General features: G+C 40.6%; 1 protein-coding gene across 1 annotated transcript; it reads right to left on the bottom strand.

Annotated features, from left to right (window-relative positions):
- Positions 1-1938: 1938 nt before the first annotated feature.
- On the bottom strand, positions 1939-10811 carry LOC121562116 (C-type lectin domain family 4 member E-like). Its single transcript, XM_045214800.1, has 6 exons — positions 10556-10811; positions 9498-9599; positions 7516-7593; positions 7221-7366; positions 6192-6292; positions 1939-2281 (listed from the first exon to the last, which is right to left on the bottom strand). The coding sequence occupies exons 1-6, from the start codon at positions 10638-10640 to the stop codon at positions 2137-2139; spliced, it is 657 nt and encodes a 218-aa protein (XP_045070735.1). The 5' UTR covers positions 10641-10811; the 3' UTR covers positions 1939-2136.
- Between the last annotated feature and the right edge of the window lie 6679 nt (positions 10812-17490).

Raw genomic sequence — 17490 nt, 5'->3', positions numbered from 1 at the left:
ATGGTTAATACCAGTACCTACAGGGTTAGAAACAGTCAGATATCATGGTTAATACCAGTACCTACAAGGTTAAAAACAGTCAGATATCATGGTTAATACCAGTACCTACAAGGTTAACAGCAGTAAGATATTATGGTTAATACCAGTACAGGGTTAAAAACCGTCAGACATTACAGTTACAACATCACAATCGTAAATATTTTTTCAGCAGAAAGTTAACTTTGTTGACTGCTGCCATCAATGACAGTAACCTGTATAGATAAAGGTTGAATGGAGCCTTATTGACAGAATAATTATAATCTCTCACCCTGTGGTCAGTGGTGTGCCGTCCACCCATTTCCAGGTCCCCTCAGTAACAGAGTCAGTCAGACCAATCCAGACTCTCGTCTTGAGGTTGAGAAAGATAAATATATAGACATATATGTTTGATCACATCTACCCCCTGCACACTCATCTCTCTCTTTCTCTCTCTGACCTGTTCTGCATAGCTGTTTATGATCACCAGGTCTGCCTCCTCTCCAGACAGTCCTCTCTGCTCTCCTTCCAGGTTTTAGTCTCAGGAGACAGGGAAGTACCAACTGGATTCAAACTATACAAATACAGGTATAGTACTGCAGGATAATCTCACCTGTTTAATGTGTTTTTCATGTGTAATTTGTGTGTGTGTGTGTGTGTGTGTGTGTGTGTGTGTGTGTGTGTGTGTGTGTGTGTGTGTGTGTGTGTGTGTGTGTGTGTGTGGTGCAATCCTACCTAAGCAACAACTCCATCTCTTGGACTGGGCTTGAAGGCTCCTATGTTGGCATATAATTGGCCATCAATGTCCGTGTTCTTCATTGCATCAGGCTCATAGTTTACAAATCCATCCGAGTTTTCATAGAATCCTTCTGACATCTTAACACACTTGTGGTCAAATACAGTAACTTCTACTTCTAACTTCAACTCTAATGTAGGTCTGTACCTGTGTCTTCTCCCTGCGCTGACCAGCATCTGTGTGATTTGTGGTAGTGACACTATTTTTTTAACTGTCAATCACAGTGAAAGGGAAACTGTCAAATCAACACGTCACTGGCCCCCACATGACTCCCCCCACTTTATCTTCTAATGGAAATATGTTTGTTTCCCATCCGTTTTAAATTATTCAAGATATAATTGAACTTATCATATATTTTAGCAGATAATAGATTGGAGTAAGTGAATTTGTACATAGATCATAAACATTACTGAGGCTTTGACATCCCAGCCTTCATAAGGAGGTCACGTTATGGCTTGTACTCTGTACCGGCCATCATGGCCATAGGGGCCTTTTTTCTATGTATGCTGTCTGTGTGTGACATCAGTGTGAGGAGTTGTTCAGAGGTGCTGGGGGAAATATATGTCTGCATCTTTATCAGAGGTTTAACATGGGAAATGTACCTGTGTGTGTGTGTGTGTCATGCGTAGTGTGAGTGTGTGCCTGCGTGTGGCATGCAGTGTGTGTGTCCCTCTCAGTACTGTTCTGCCCTCTGTCTGTGTCCAACTGCAGATCACACTATTATCAGTATCTAATCACATTCAGGCTGGTAGACCTTGTTAAATTACATTGTTGATTTTTTTATTAATATGTACGTTTGTATAAAGGCGATATCTGTGAATAGTTGAATGAAAACACGCTTTTAATAAAAAAATTATAGTAATTACATTCCGTGTACACACTTAAGCATTCAGCATGATTACCAACATGATAACTACTAGACGTCATCACTTAACCATTCAGTACTGTATCCAACCATCAACATCACTACTCAACGTACTTGGATAGATAGATAGAGAGAGAGAGAGAGAGAGAGAGAGAGAGAGAGAGAGAGAGAGAGAGAGAGAGAGAGAGAGAGAGAGAGAGAGGAGAGAGAGAGAGAGAGAGAGAGAGAGAGAGAGAGAGAGAGAGACGCGAGAGAGAGAGAGAGAGAGAGAGAGATTTATGTATAGCCTACATGCAATGCTACATAGTGAACTATAAATCTTAACATTGACAATGGCTATTGAGTGATCTATATGAATATTCAGCAAATTCGGAAAGTATTCAGACCCCTTGACTTTTTCCACATTTTGTTATGTTACAGCCTGATTCTAAAATTGATTAAATATGTTGTCATGGTGATGTTAAACCACTTTCTCACAAATCCAGTTGAGTCTCCTGTTACATGACAAGTCATTCCAGGCCTTTAGAGGACGCTGATCGTTGTTTATCTCAGCACAGTCCTCCCCAGTAGGACCTGAATTATTAGGTTGTTGGTCATACCAGTACCTACAGGGTTAAAAACAGTCAGATATCATGGTTAATACCAGTACCTACAGGGTTAACAACAGTCAGATATCATGGTTAATACCAGTACCTACAGGGTTAACAACAGTCAGATATCATGGTTAATACCAGTACCTACAGGGTTAAAAACAGTCAGATATCATGGTTAATACCAGTATCTACAGGGTTAACAACAGTCAGATAGCATGGTTAATACCAGTACCTACAGGGTTAAAAACAGTCAGATATCATAGTTAATACCAGTACCTACAGGGTTAATAACAGTCAGATATCATGGTTAATACCAGTACCTACGGGTTAATAACAGTCAGATATCATGGTTAATACCAGTACCTACAGGGTTAAAAACAGTCAGATATCATAGTTAATACCAGTACCTACACGGTTAATAACAGTCAGATATCATGGTTAATACCAGTACCTACAGGGTTAACAACAGTCAGATATCATGGTTAATACCAGTACCTACAGGGTTAAAAACAGTCAGATATCATGGTTAATACCAGTATCTACAGGGTTAACAACAGTCAGATAGCATGGTTAATACCAGTCCCTGCAGGGTTAAAAACAGTCAGATATCATAGTTAATACCAGTACCTACAGGGTTAAAAACAGTCAGATATCATGGTTAATACCAGTATCTACAGGGTTAACAACAGTCAGATAGCATGGTTAATACCAGTACCTGCAGGGTTAAAAACAGTCAGATATCATGGTTAATACCAGTACCTACAGGGTTAACAACAGTCAGATATCATGGTTAATACCAGTACCTACAGGGTTAACAACAGTCATATATCATGGTTAATACCAGTACCTATAGGGTTAAAAACAGTCAGATATCATGGTTAATACCAGTACCTACAGGGTTAAGCAACAGTCAGATATCATGGTTAATACCAGTACCTACAGGGTTAAAAACAGTCAGATATCATGGTTAATACCAGTACCTACAGGGTTAACAACAGTCATATATCATGGTTAATACCAGTACCTACAGGGTTAAAAACAGTCAGATATCATGGTTAATACCAGTACCTATAGGGTTAAAAACAGTCAGATATCATGGTTAATACCAGTACCTACGGGTTAATAACACTCAGATATCATGGTTAATACCAGTACCTACAGGGTTAGAAACAGTCAGTTATCATGGTTAATACCAGTACCTACAGGGTTAAAAACAGTCAGATATCATGGTTAATACCAGTACCTACAGGGTTAAAACAGTCAGATATCATGGTTAATACCAGTACCTACAGGGTTAAAACAGTCAGATATCATGGTTAATACCAGTACCTACAGGGTTAAAAACAGTCAGATATCATGGTTAATACCAGTACCTACAGGGTTAACAACAGTCAGATATCATGGTTAATACCAGTACCTACAGGGTTAACAACAGTCAGATATCATGGTTAATACCAGTACCTACAGGGTTAACAACAGTCAGATATCATGGTTAATACCAGTACCTACAGGGTTAATAACAGTCAGATATCATGGTTAATACCAGTACCTACGGGTTAATAACAGTCAGATATCATGGTTAATACCAGTACCTACAGGGTTAGAAACAGTCAGATATCATGGTTAATACCAGTACCTACGGGTTAATAACAGTCAGATATCATGGTTAATACCAGTACCTACAGGGTTAGAAACAGTCAGATATCATGGTTAATACCAGTACCTACAGGGTTAAAACAGTCAGATATCATGGTTAATACCAGTACCTACAGGGTTAAAACAGTCAGATATCATGGTTAATACCAGTACCTACAGGGTTAAAACAGTCAGATATCATGGTTAATACCAGTACCTACAGGGTTAAAAACAGTCAGATATCATGGTTAATACCAGTACCTACAGGGTTAACAACAGTCAGATATCATGGTTAATACCAGTACCTACAGGGTTAACAACAGTCAGATATCATGGTTAATACCAGTACCTACAGGGTTAGAAACCGTAAGATATCATGGTTAATACCAGTACCTACAGGGTTAACAACAGTCAGATATCATGGTTAATACCAGTCCCTACAGGGTTAAAAACAGTCAGATATCATAGTTAATACCAGTACCTACAGGGTTAACAACAGTCAGATATCATGGTTAATACCAGTCCCTACAGGGTTAACAACAGTCAGATATCATGGTTAATACCAGTCCCTACAGGGTTAAAAAACAGTCAGATATCATAGTTAATACCAGTACCTACAGGGTTAAAAACAGTCAGATATCATGGTTAATACCAGTACCTACAGGGTTAACAACAGTCAGATATCATGGTTAATACCAGTCCCTACAGGGTTAAAAACAGTCAGATATCATAGTTAATACCAGTACCTACAGGGTTAAAAACAGTCAGATATCATGGTTAATACCAGTATCTACAGGGTTAACAACAGTCAGATAGCATGGTTAATACCAGTACCTACAGGGTTAAAAACAGTCAGATATCATGGTTAATACCAGTACCTACAGGGTTAACAACAGTCAGATATCATGGTTAATACCAGTACCTACAGGGTTAACAACAGTCATATATCATGGTTAATACCAGTACCTATAGGGTTAAAAACAGTCAGATATCATGGTTAATACCAGTACCTACAGGGTTAACAACAGTCATATATCATGGTTAATACCAGTACCTATAGGGTTAAAAACAGTCAGATATCATGGATAATACCAGTACCTACAGGGTTAACAACAGTCAGATATCATGGTTAATACCAGTACCTACAGGGTTAAAACAGTCAGATATCATGGTTAATACCAGTACCTACAGGGTTAAAACAGTCAGATATCATGGTTAATACCAGTACCTACAGGGTTAAAACAGTCAGATATCATGGTTAATACCAGTACCTACAGGGTTAAAAACAGTCAGATATCATGGTTAATACCAGTACCTACAGGGTTAAAACAGTCAGATATCATGGTTAATACCAGTACCTACAGGGTTAAAAACAGTCAGATATCATGGTTAATACCAGTACCTACAGGGTTAAAAACAGTCAGATATCATGGTTAATACCAGTACCTACAGGGTTAATAACAGTCAGAAATCATGGTTAATACCAGTACCTACAGGGTTAAAACAGTCAGATATCATGGTTAATACCAGTACCTACGGGTTAATAACAGTCAGATATCATGGTTAATACCAGTACCTACAGGGTTAGAAACAGTCAGATATCATGGTTAATACCAGTACCTACAGGGTTAAAACAGTCAGATATCATGGTTAATACCAGTACCTACAGGGTTAGAAACAGTCAGATATCATGGTTAATACCAGTACCTACAGGGTTAAAAACAGTCAGATATCATGGTTAATACCAGTACCTATAGGGTTAAATACAGTCAGATATCTTGGTTAATACCAGTACCTACAGGGTTAAAAACAGTCAGATATCATGGTTAATACCAGTACCTACAGGGTTAACAACAGTCAGATATCATGGTTAATACCAGTACCTACGTGGTTAAAAACAGTCAGATATCATGGTTAATACCAGTACCTACAAGGTTAAAAACAATCAGATATCATGGTTAATTCCAGTACCTACAGGGTTAAATACAGTCAGATATCATGGTTAATACCAGTACCTATAGGGTTAAAAACAGTCAGATATCATGGTTAATACCAGTACCTACAGGGTTAAAAACAGTCAGATATCATGGTTAATACCAGTAACTACAGGGTTAAAAACAGTCAGCTATCACAGTTAGAACATCACAATCCTAAATATTATACAAAAACGTTTCAGCTCAAATTCAATTTTGTTGACTTCTGCCATCAATGTCAATAACCTATATAGATAAAGGTTGAATGAACTGAATATTGGATCCTTATTGTCACAGTATTTATAATCTCTTACTCTGTGGTCAGTGTTGTTCCATCCACCCATTTCCAGGTCCCCTCTGTCTCTCTGTCAGTCAGACCAATCCAGACTCTCTTGTTGAGATTGAAGAGAAACTCCTGTTGTTGAGAAAGATATATCTATATATACATGGAGCTCCAAAGGTGTTGACACATTTTGGTTTGTTTTGTCTCTGTACTCCAGCACTTTGATACATGATAATGACTATGAGGTTAAAGTGCAGGCTGACAGCTTTCATTGTAATTTTCATCCACATCGGGTGATCCGTTTAGAATTTACAGCCCTTTTTTTTACATAGTCCCCCCATTTTAGTGTACCAAAAGTATTGTGACAAATTCAATTATATGTGTATTAAAGTAGTCAAAGTTTAGTATTTGGTCACATATTCTTAGCACGCAATGACCACATCAAGCGTGTGACTCTACAAACTTGTTGGATGCATTTCCTGTTTGTTTTGGTTGTGTTTCAGAAGATTTTGTGCCCAATAGAAATTAATGGTAAAGAATGTATTGTGCCATTCTGCAGTCACCTTTATTGTAAATAAGAGTGGAATATGTTTCTAAACACTTAATGATTACGGAAAGTGCTGAATGAACTGTGAATAATGATGAGTGAGAAGGGTAAAGATGAACAAATATCATACCCCCAAGACACGGTAACCTCTCCTGTTACTGTAATGGTGAGAGGTTAGCGAATCTTGGGGGTGTGATATCTGTGAGTCTGTAACTTAAGTAGACATATGTGAATAGTCCCAATAAAATGGGGGACTAGGTACAAAAATAACTTTTATTTCTAAACGGTTCACCCGATATTTGTTGAAATTACACTAAAATGAAAGCTGTCAGTCTGCACTTTAACCTCATAGTCATTGTATCACTTCAAATCCAAACTGCTGGAGTACAGAGCCAAAACAACAAAACATTTGTCACCGTCCCAATACTTTTGGAGCTCACTGTTTGATCATAACTACCCCCCTGCACACACATATCTACACCCCCCCTCTCTCTCTCTCTCTCTCTCTCTCACCTGTTCCTCTCTTCTGTTTATTATCACCAGGTCTGCTCCTCTGTCTACACAGTCCTGTCTGCTCTCCTCCCAGGTTTTCTCCTCAGTAGAGAGGAAGTAACAACTGCAGTCAAACTTCCTCCATCCATCAAAACAACAGGGTTTCTCTGTTTGATGACACAACACAACACAACACTGATACAATATGATACAGAACAATAAACATCACATTTTATTTTCCATGATCCACTGGACTAGATCTCAATGAACAGATTGACATTATAATAAAGGAAAATATGATAACCAGCTCACTGACCACAAAGCAATTTCTGAAGCCTGTCTCTCTCTTTAGTCAGGTTGTTGTAACTGGTCTGTAGCTGGTCTCTCTCTGCATCTGCATTGGTTTTATAAAGAGAAAAATGCTTCTCTTCAGTCTTTGATGCATCTGTTATCTGGAAAGGATTGATACATAATAGTGCATTCGGAAAGTATTTAGACTCCTTCACTATTTTAGAAATCTACACACAATATCCCATAATGAAAAAGCAGTTTTTGTTTTGTTATTAATTTTAGCATATTTACATTTACATAAGTATTCAGACCCTTTACTCAGTACTTTGTTGAAGTATCTTTGGCAGCGATTACAGCCTTGAGTCTTCTTGGGTATGACGCTTACAAGCTTGGCACACCTGTATGTGGGGAGTTTCTCCCATTCTTCTCTGCAGATCCTCTCAAGCTCTGCCAGGTTGGATGGGGAGTGTCACTGCATAGCTATTATCAGGTCTCTCCAGAGATGTTTGATCGAGTTCAAGTCTGGGCTCTGGCTTGTCCCGAAGCCACTCCTGCATTGTCTTGGCTGTGTGCTTAGGGTTGTTGTTCTGTTGAAAGGTGGACCTTCACCCCAGTCTGAGGTCCTGAGCGCTCTCTGGAGCAGGTTTTTTCATCAATGATCTCTCTGTACTTTTCTCCGTTCATCTTTCCCTCGATCCTGACTAGTCTCCCAGTCCCTGCTGCTGAAAAACCCACAGCATGATGCTGCCACCACCATGCTTCACCGTTGGGATGGTGCCTGGTATCCTCCAGACGTGACGCTTGGCATTCAGGTCAAGGAGTTCAATCTTGGTTTCATCAGACCAGAGAATCTTGTTTCTCATGATCTGAGCATCCTTTAGGTGCCTTTTGGCAAACTCCAAGCGGGCTGTCATGTGCCTTTTACTGTGGAGTGGCTTCCATCTGGCCACTCTACCATAAAGGCCTGGTTGGTGGATTGCTGCAGAGAAGGTTGTCCTGGAAGGTTCTCCCATCTCCACAGAGGAACTCTGGAGGTCTGTCAGTGACCATCGGGTTCTTGGTCACCTCCATGACCAAGGCCCTTCTCCCCTATTGCTCAGTTTGGACGGGCTGCCAGCTCTAGGAAGAGTCTTGGTGGTTCCAAACTTCTTCCATTTAAGAATGATGGAGGCCACTTTGTTCTTGGGGACCTTCAATGCTGTAGAAATATTTTTGGTACCCTTCCCCCATATCTTTGCCTCGACACAATCCTGTCTCGGAGCTCTACGGACAATTCCTTCGACCTCATGGCTTGGTTTTTGCTCTGACATGCACTGTCAACTGTGGGACTTTATATAGACAAGTGTGTCCCTTTCCAAATAATGTACAATCAATTGAATTTACCACAGGTGGACTCCAATCAAGTTGTAAAAACATCTCAAGGATGATCAATGGAAACAGGATGTACCTGAGCTCAATTTCGAGTCTCATAGCAATGGGTCTGAATACTTATGTAAATAAGGTATTTCTGTTTTAATTTTTAATACATTTGCAAAAAGTTATAGAAACCTGTTTTCGCTTTTGTCATTATGGGGTATTGTGTGTCGATTGATGAGGAAATTTTTTTATTTAATCAATTTTAGAATAAGGCTGTAACGTAACAAAATATGGAAAAAGGGAAGGTGTCTGAACACTTTCCGAATGCACTGTAGCTACTGACTAAATAAAATGTCTTACTGCAACTGTAAGTGACAGGCGTTAAAAACAAAGAGTCTAGACAGTCTGCTAAAAGTGGACAGAATATCTTGAATGTGGTTTGCTAGTTCCTTAAACATGTCTAACAGAGGAGGGACTTAATTACACAGATAACAACACTCCCCATTGGTTGAAATAACGTTGTTTTGACATCATTTCAATGAAATGATGTTGAACCAACGTGGAATAGACATTGAATTGACATCTGTACAAAGTGGATTATCTGCATTTGGGACCTGATATAGTGTAATGATTAGAAAACAATACACTCACAGACAAGTCTCAGGAAGATGTTGAGAGTGACTTGTAGAAAACACAGCATCCCAAAGCTCACAGCAACCATCCTGTAGAGTCTTCTCCCTGAATCCTCAGGTCCTGAGGAGGTACACACTGATGTGAGAACACACATACAGTCATGTATTCAAGCAAACAAGCAAGCACGTACACACACATGCCCCCCACACACGCAAGCACACACAAACGGGCACACACTTGAGGGTGTGACATAATCAGCAATGAGAGGACTGTTTCTAACAGCTGCTTTAGAGGAAGTTACTGTATCAGTATAACACGTTAGAAGCACATCATTACATTAAAGGGTCAATCTGCAGTTGCTACATCAATATTTTATATTTACCCATAGATTCTTAATGATTATAATTTATAAATGTCTCATGAGCTTAGTTCAACATACATTTTTTTACTCCATTGTAATTGTAAACAAACACTGTGTAGCCTCAAAACATGGTTAAAACAACCATTTTGAACTCATGGATGGTCAGTCCCACTCTTGGCATTCTCTCAACCAGCTTCATGACATAGTCACCTGGAATGCATTTCAATTAACAAGTGTGCCTTCTTAAAAGTTCATTTGTGGAATTTCTTTCCTTCTTAATGCGTTTGAGCCAATCAGTTTTGTTGTGACAAAAGGTGGAGAAAGAATATATTGTACATGAAAACAAAGAGCCCTTCAAAAATTAACTTTTAAGAATGCACACGTGTTAATTGAAATGCACCTCATGAAGCTAGTTGAGAGCTGGTTGAGAGAATGCAAAGAGTTTGCAAAGTTGTCATCAAGGCAAAGGGTGGCTATTTGAACCTCAAATATAAAATATATTTTGATTTGTTTAACACTTTTTTGGTTACTACATGTGTTATTTAATAGTTTTGATATCTTAAATTTTATTCTACAATGTAAAAAAATTGTAAAATAAAGAAAAACCCTTGAATGACTAGGTATGTCCAAACTTTTGACTGGTACTGCACATATTTTTAAAGGTAAAATCCTATTATAATATTGTTTCCACTAAGACTTGCTATCAGCATTTTACCTGAGCGATGGGTCTCAGTCTTCACTCTCCTCGTTGCTCTGTTCTCATTTTCTTCAGTTACCTGGTTGTTGATGTAGTCATCCATCTGACCTAACTGTATGATTACCTTTCTAACTGACTCCTAATGGTAATATCTACTGTATGATTCTAACTGTACTGACAAATAGTTAAGTAGTTGGTCTGATGTGTTCTCCACCAGGTACCTCTCTGATCTCTGTCTGTGGTCCACTACAGTTGATAGAATGTGTCCAATAAACATCAAGCAGGAAGTTATACTTTGCAAGCCCCCTGTTTGTGGCATCTTTCATAAGGAATTCACATAATGGCTTGTACTCTGTGGCCAGCCACTGATGGCCATATAGGGTCATTTTATGTGTGTGACATCAGTGTGAAGAGTTAGGAAATGTATATCTGCGTTATTATCAGAGGTTTAAAAGGGGAAGTTAAAACGTGTGTTTCTGTGTTGTGTGTCTCTGATTGTATGAGTGTGTGGGTGACTGCATACTTGCCTGCACATGTGGCTGCCTTCTGTGCGTTTGTTTCTTCTTAGTACTGTTCTACCTGTGTTCAGGTCACATCCAATCACATTCAATCAGGAAGCTGGTACACCTGCTGGGACATTGTTCCTTTATTACTTTACTTTCAGAGCCTTGAAAATGATCACTGTGTAAGACTATGGCAAATCACATGTTCCTAATAAAAACAATTAATACAAGCATTTTACAGATTAAAGACCCACTGGGCAGAGACGTCAATTCAATGTCTATTCCACATTGGTTCATGGTAATTTCATTGAAATTAAGTGGATACAACGTTGATTGAACCAGTGTGTTCCCAGTGAGTTATGTCTACAGACTCTTTATTAAATCTTAAGATAATTATTCTGATTTTCTTTCTGTCATTCTCTTAGTTTTCTTCTCCTCATCTAAATTTTTGGTTCTTTGTTTCCTCTCCTCCTCTCTCTTCTCCTCCTCTCTCTTCTCTTCCTGTCTCCTCTCCTTCTCTCTCCTCTCCTCCACTCTCCTCTCCTCCTTTCTCCTCTCCTCCTATCTCCTCTCCTCCTCTCTCCTTTCCTCCTTTCTCCTCTCCTCCAATCTCCTTTCCTCCTCTCTCCTCTCCTCCACTCTCCTCTCCTCCTTTCTCCTCTCCTACTTTCTCCTCTCCTCCTATCTCCTCTCCTCCTCTCCTCCTCTCCTCCTCTCTCCTCTCCTCCTTTCTCCTCTCCTCCAATCTCCTTCCTTCTACCTCCTCTCCTCCTTTCAGCCCTATTAGAGGAGAAGGTCCAAGGTCCCTCCCCTAGGATTGTATTCTCCAATGTGTTTTGAGAAGGAGGCGAGGTGTCAGGTAGCTTAGTGGGTAAGAGTGTTGTGCCAGTAACCGAAAGGTCGCTGGTTCTAATCCCCGAGCCGACTAGGTGAAAAATCTGTCAATGTGCTATTGAGCAAGGCACTTAACCCTAATTGCTCCTGTAAGTCACTCTGGATAAGAGCGTCTGCTAAATGACTAAAATGTAAATGTGTCACTTCTCCTCCCAATGCTCCCCTCCGGCGCTCTGATTCGCCAGTCTACTGAGCCACCGGTCTGAGCGCACCACCTCGGCAAACACAGGAATGAAAACCCAACGCACCCTAATCACCTCCAGCGCACCTGCACCTCATCACCACCACTATATAGCCCTGGACTGTTCGTTTATTGTTGTGTCGTTTACTCACTCTTTGTTATTCTCTGTCTCATTGTTAAGTAAACCTTTACCTTGTTAATTCCTGCGTCTGCGTCTTCGTATACTCACTACTCGTCACACGAGGAGAGAGGATTGGAGGAGGAATCGAGGAAAGATGAGTTGAGAAAGAGCCCATAGACAAGTCTGTAATACCATTACCTGGCCAAATAGCAAAGTCAGAAAACCTGCCTATTTCAAAAATGTCTCTTCTTCAAATCTGATTGTAAACCTAACCACTGCTAATTTTATGTCGAACCCTAACAGTATATTAAGACACACTTTTTTTTAGAGAGAGAGATATACAGCATACATTTATTTTATTACCTTTATTCAACCTGGCAAGTCAGTTAAGAACAGATTCTTATTTTACATTGACAGCCAATCCCAGCCAAACCCTCCCCTACCCGGACGACGCTGGGCCAATTGTTCGCCGCCCTATGTGACTCCCGATCACCGCCGGTTGTGATACAGCCCGGGATCGAACCCTGGTTTGTAGTGACGCCTCTAGACCGCTGCGCCACTCAGGATCCCATGCAATGCTACTGTCCATAATGAGCTATTGTTAAATCACTTTTTCACAAATCCAGATACATTCGTGTCTACATCCTACGTCATTCCATGTATTTACAGGGTCAGGATGCCCATAATTATTCTGAGCACAGTCCTCCTCTCCTATGTGTATTATAGGACCATCACCATTATCAGGCTGGTTTCTCCCCCAGTACCTAGAGGGAAAACAACACAGAGAACCAGACAGTCAGACACTGTGGTAAACACAACATTATAAATCACACCCAGATGTTGTTGAACTGGTTAGAGTCCTACGGCCGGATTGTTATCTCTCACATTGTGGTCAGTGGTGTACCGTCCACCCATTTCCTGGTCCCTTCTGTCAGTCAGACCGATCCAGACACAATCAATGTTCCTGTTTAATTCAGTTTGGAATTTATGTTATTGAGAAAGATGAAGATGTCATTTACATGTGAGTATTAATAATATACCTGATTCATAAGTCTCCCTCTCTCTCTCTCTCTCTCTCTCTCTCTCTCTCTCTCTCTCTCTCTCTCTCTCTCTCTCTCTCTCTCTCTCTCTCTCTCTCTCTCTCTCTCTCTCTCTCTCTCTCTCTCTCTCTCTCTCTCTCTCTCTCTCTCTCTCTCTCTCTCTCTCTCTCTCTCTCTCTCTCTCTCTCTCTCTCTCTCTCTCTCTCTCTCTCTCTCTCTTCTCTCTCTCTCTCTCTCTCTCTCTCTCTCGCTCTCTCCCCCCCTCTCTCTCTCTCTCTCTCTCCCCCTCTCTCTCTCTCTCTCTCTCTCTCTCTCAATTCAATTCAATTCAATTTAAGGGGCTTTATTGGCATGGGAAACATATGTTTACATTGCCAAAGCAAGTGAAATTGATAAAAAAACTAAAGTGAAATAAACAATAAATAATTTACATTAAACATTACACTCACAAAAGTTCCAAAAGAATAAAGACATTTCGAATATCATATTCGAAATGTCAGTGTTGTAATGATGTGCAAATAGTTGAAGTACAAAGGGAAAATAAAGAAACATAAATATAGGTTGTATTTACAATGGTGTTTGTTCTTCACTGTGTCAAGGTCGAGGTAAGGAGTAGACCAAGGCGCAGCGTGATGAACAAACATGACTTTAATTAGTTAAAGCGTCAAAATACTAAACAAAACACGACTCGTGACGTCCACGGTATCAATGACCGAACACGGAACAAAAACCCACAAACCCAAAGGGAAAAACATACAGTTTAAATATGGCTCCCAATCAGAGACAACCAGCCAACAGCTGACACTCGTTGCCTCTGATTGGGAGTCACTCAGGCAAACATAGAATTAAACACAACAGAATTACCAACATAGAAATACACACATAGAATGAACACACCCTGGCTCAACATAATGAGTCCCAGAGCCAGGGTGTGACACACTGGTTGCTCTTTTCTTGAGGCAACAGGTCACAAATCTTGCTACTGTGATGGCAAACTGTGGTATTTCACCCAATAGATATGGGTGGTTGTGTAATTTGGCAGGAGGTTAGGAAATGCAGCTCAGTTTCCACATCATTTTGTGGGCAGTGTGCACATAGCCTGTCTTCTCTTGAGAGCCAGGTCTGCCTTCGGCAGTCTTTCTCAATAGCAAGGCTATGCTCACTGAATCTGTACATATTCAAAGATGTCCTTAATTTTTGGTCAGTCACAGGGGTCAGGTATTCTGCCACTGTGTACTCTCTGTTTAGGGCCAAATAGCATTCTAGTTCGCTCTGTTGTTTTGTAAATTCTTTCTAATGTGTCAAGTAATTATCTTTTTGTTTTCTCATGATTTGATTGGGTCTAATTGTGTTGCTCTCCTGGGGCTATGTGGGGTCTGTTTGTGGTTGTGAACAAAGCCAAAGGACCAGCTTGCTTAGGGGGCTCTTCTCCAGGTTCATTTCTCTGTAGGTGATGGCTTTGTTATGGAAGGTTTGGGAATCGCTTCCTTTTAGGTGGTTGTAGAATTGAACGGCTCTTTTCTGGATTTGACAATTAGCGGGTATCGGCCTAATTCTGCTCTGCATGCATTATTTGGTGTGTTACGTTGTGCACAGAGAATATTTTTGCAGAATTCTGCATGCAGTTTGGTGTTTGTCCAATTTTGTGAGTTCTTGGTTGGTGAGCGGACCCCAGACCTCACAACCATAAAGGGCAATGGGTTCTATAACTGATTCAAGTATTCTTTAGCCAGATCCTAACTAGTATGTCACATTTTATGTTCCTTTTGATGGCATAGAAGGCCCTTCTTGCCTTGTCTCTCAGATTGTTCACAGCTTTGTGGAAGTTACCTGTGGCGCTGATGTTTAGGCCGAGGTATGTATCGTTTTTTGTGTGCTCTAGGGCAACGGTGTCTAGATGGAATTTGTATTTGTGGTCCTGGCAACTGGACATTTTTTGGAACACCATTATTTTTGTCTCTCCTTTCCTTCTCTCTCTCTCTCTCTCTCTCTCTCTCTCTCTCTCTCTCTCTCTCTCTCTCTCTCTCTCTCTCTCTCTCTCTCTCACCTGTTCCTCTCTAGTGTTTATGATGACCAAGTCTGCTCCTCTCTCTAGACAGTCCAATCTGTTCTCCTCCCAGGTTTTCTTCTCAGTGGAGATTAAGTAGAAACTGGAGTCAATGTATCTCTATCCCTGCTGTGATGGGAGTTTATATGTGTATCTAATATGGTCATGCATTTGGCAAGAGGTTAAGAGGTGCAGCTCAGTTTCCACATCATTTTGTGGGCAGTGTGTACATAGCCTGTCTTTTCTTGAGAGCCAGGTCTGCCGACGGTGGCCTCTTTCTCTCTCTCTCTCTCTCTCTCTCTCTCTCTCTCTCTCTCTCTCTCTCTCTCTCTCTCTCTCTCTCTCTCTGTCTCTCTGTCCCTCTCTCTCTCATGTTGATAGTACAGTGCTGAATGGTTAAGTGATGATTCCACCTAGTGGTTAAAGTGAGAGATGAACTCACCATATAGTTGAAATAGTGGTATTACAGACGTGCCTATGGGCTCTTTCTCAATATATATTTCCTCTATTCCTCCTTGCATCCTCTCTCCTCCTCTCCTTCTCAAAACAAATTGGAGAATACAATCCTAGGGGAGGGACCTTGGACTTTCTCCTCTAATAGGGTTGAGTGTGTGTGTCTGTGTGGGTGTGTGTGTGTGTGTGGGTGTGGGTGTGTGTGTGTTACCTGAGTGCTGGTCTCCTGGTCCATTATTAGCAGCAGTGTCTGCTGTCTCTTCTCTCTTGGTGCTGGTCTCACCGTCTCTCAGGGTGTCTGCGCTGATGTAGATATCCACAATCCTCTCCTCTCCATCGGTTTTTAGAGACCGATGGGACTTTTTTTTCCAGAAAGTACAGATTGGATTATCAGATACCGTTTCCCAAAAACCAATCGTATAGGATATTTTCGAGGATTTAAGACCTATCTAATAAAGGCAAACACATGTCATTCCGCTGCACATCAAGTGCCATTCAGCCTCGGGTTTTTGGCAACAGACACTTTTCAGCGGGAGCTTGTCGATCGGCATTTTACATCCCTCGATTAGCCAATGTTTTGGATGCAATCATCAGCAAAATAAACAATAACATACAATTTCCATACACCATCGCACAACAGGTTGAAATCAAGAGGGGTTTCTTTCCCATCAAACCGAGCAATAGACGGCACCCACATTCCCATCACCATCCCAAAACGAGTTCAACGACGTGAACAGAAAAGGCTTCCACTCTTAATGTGCAGGTGAGACGTTATGTGATGCGCAGAAAACACTTGGAACGCACGACTAGTTCATTCTCTAGGACAGCAATGTTGGCCTATACGGCTACGGGGGGAGCTGAAGAGGATGGATGGCTTATTGGTACTCATTTGAAGTACATTTGCCATTGCTGAATCAACGTGAATTGTGCTAATGGTCCTCTATTTGTAGCTATATTTTTATTTTTACTGGTCAAACCACAACTGAACGAGCCAAATAAAACCTTTTGGTTATACTCAATCTCTGACACTAGCACCTGTATGGCAGTCATGAAAAAATATTAAAATACTTCTAAGCTTCTTTTGGTACTCCACTGTAGGCTATTCATGGTACAACGTTGTATATTCCCACGGGCTCTAAAGGGATGATTTTGACCATATATGGTTAATTAGGGGCGATTCAGAATCCATATAGCCAGGGTCGTGGACGAGCACTGAGGCTGAGAACAATTGTATTTATCAAAGGTTATCTTCTACTGGTGTGCATATGATGCTGGTAGGATTGTTTGATTCCCGGGACCACCCATACACACAAAAAAATGTATGCACGTACGACTGTAAGTCGCTTTGGATAAAAGCGTCTGCTAAATGGCATAGCCATTGTTTGATAAAGCAGTGAATTGGGATCTTAAAGAGTGTGCCGGCCTTTCTGTTCTTTACTAGTATTCTTTATTAGCCCAGCACCTATGTTTTTAAGGATCTGCGTATGACCACAAATTTTTCTAAGGATTGTTAGATAAATCACACTTTTTCTATGCGTACCAACATTCTTTATTCAGTTCTTAAGTAGTATTGATAAATGAGGCCCCAGGTCTATTCCTCTGTTAATACAGTTCTGTCTGCTGTCTGTCCAGGTTTTCGTTTTGGTCGAGATGTAGTACCAGCCTTCAAAATCATCTCTCTCCTGCTGTAGCTGGTCTCTCTCTTTAGTCAAGT

Source organism: Coregonus clupeaformis, unplaced genomic scaffold (genome assembly GCF_020615455.1).
Source record: "Coregonus clupeaformis isolate EN_2021a unplaced genomic scaffold, ASM2061545v1 scaf0315, whole genome shotgun sequence".
Lineage (NCBI taxonomy): Eukaryota > Metazoa > Chordata > Actinopteri > Salmoniformes > Salmonidae > Coregonus > Coregonus clupeaformis.
Note: the sequence above shows the minus strand (reverse complement) of the source record. Positions and strands in the feature narration are given on the sequence as shown.

Coding starts and splice junctions, on each gene's coding strand:
- LOC121562116 (XM_045214800.1), bottom strand. CDS start 10,640: ATGGATGACTACATCAACAACCAGGTAACTGAAGAAAATGAGAACAGA. Junction 9,600..10,555: donor GACTGAGACCCATCGCTCAG/GTAAAATGCTGA, acceptor GTACCTCCTCAG/GACCTGAGGATTCAGGGAGA. Junction 7,594..9,497: donor CATCTTCCTGAGACTTGTCT/GTGAGTGTATTG, acceptor AAACCAATGCAG/ATGCAGAGAGAGACCAGCTA.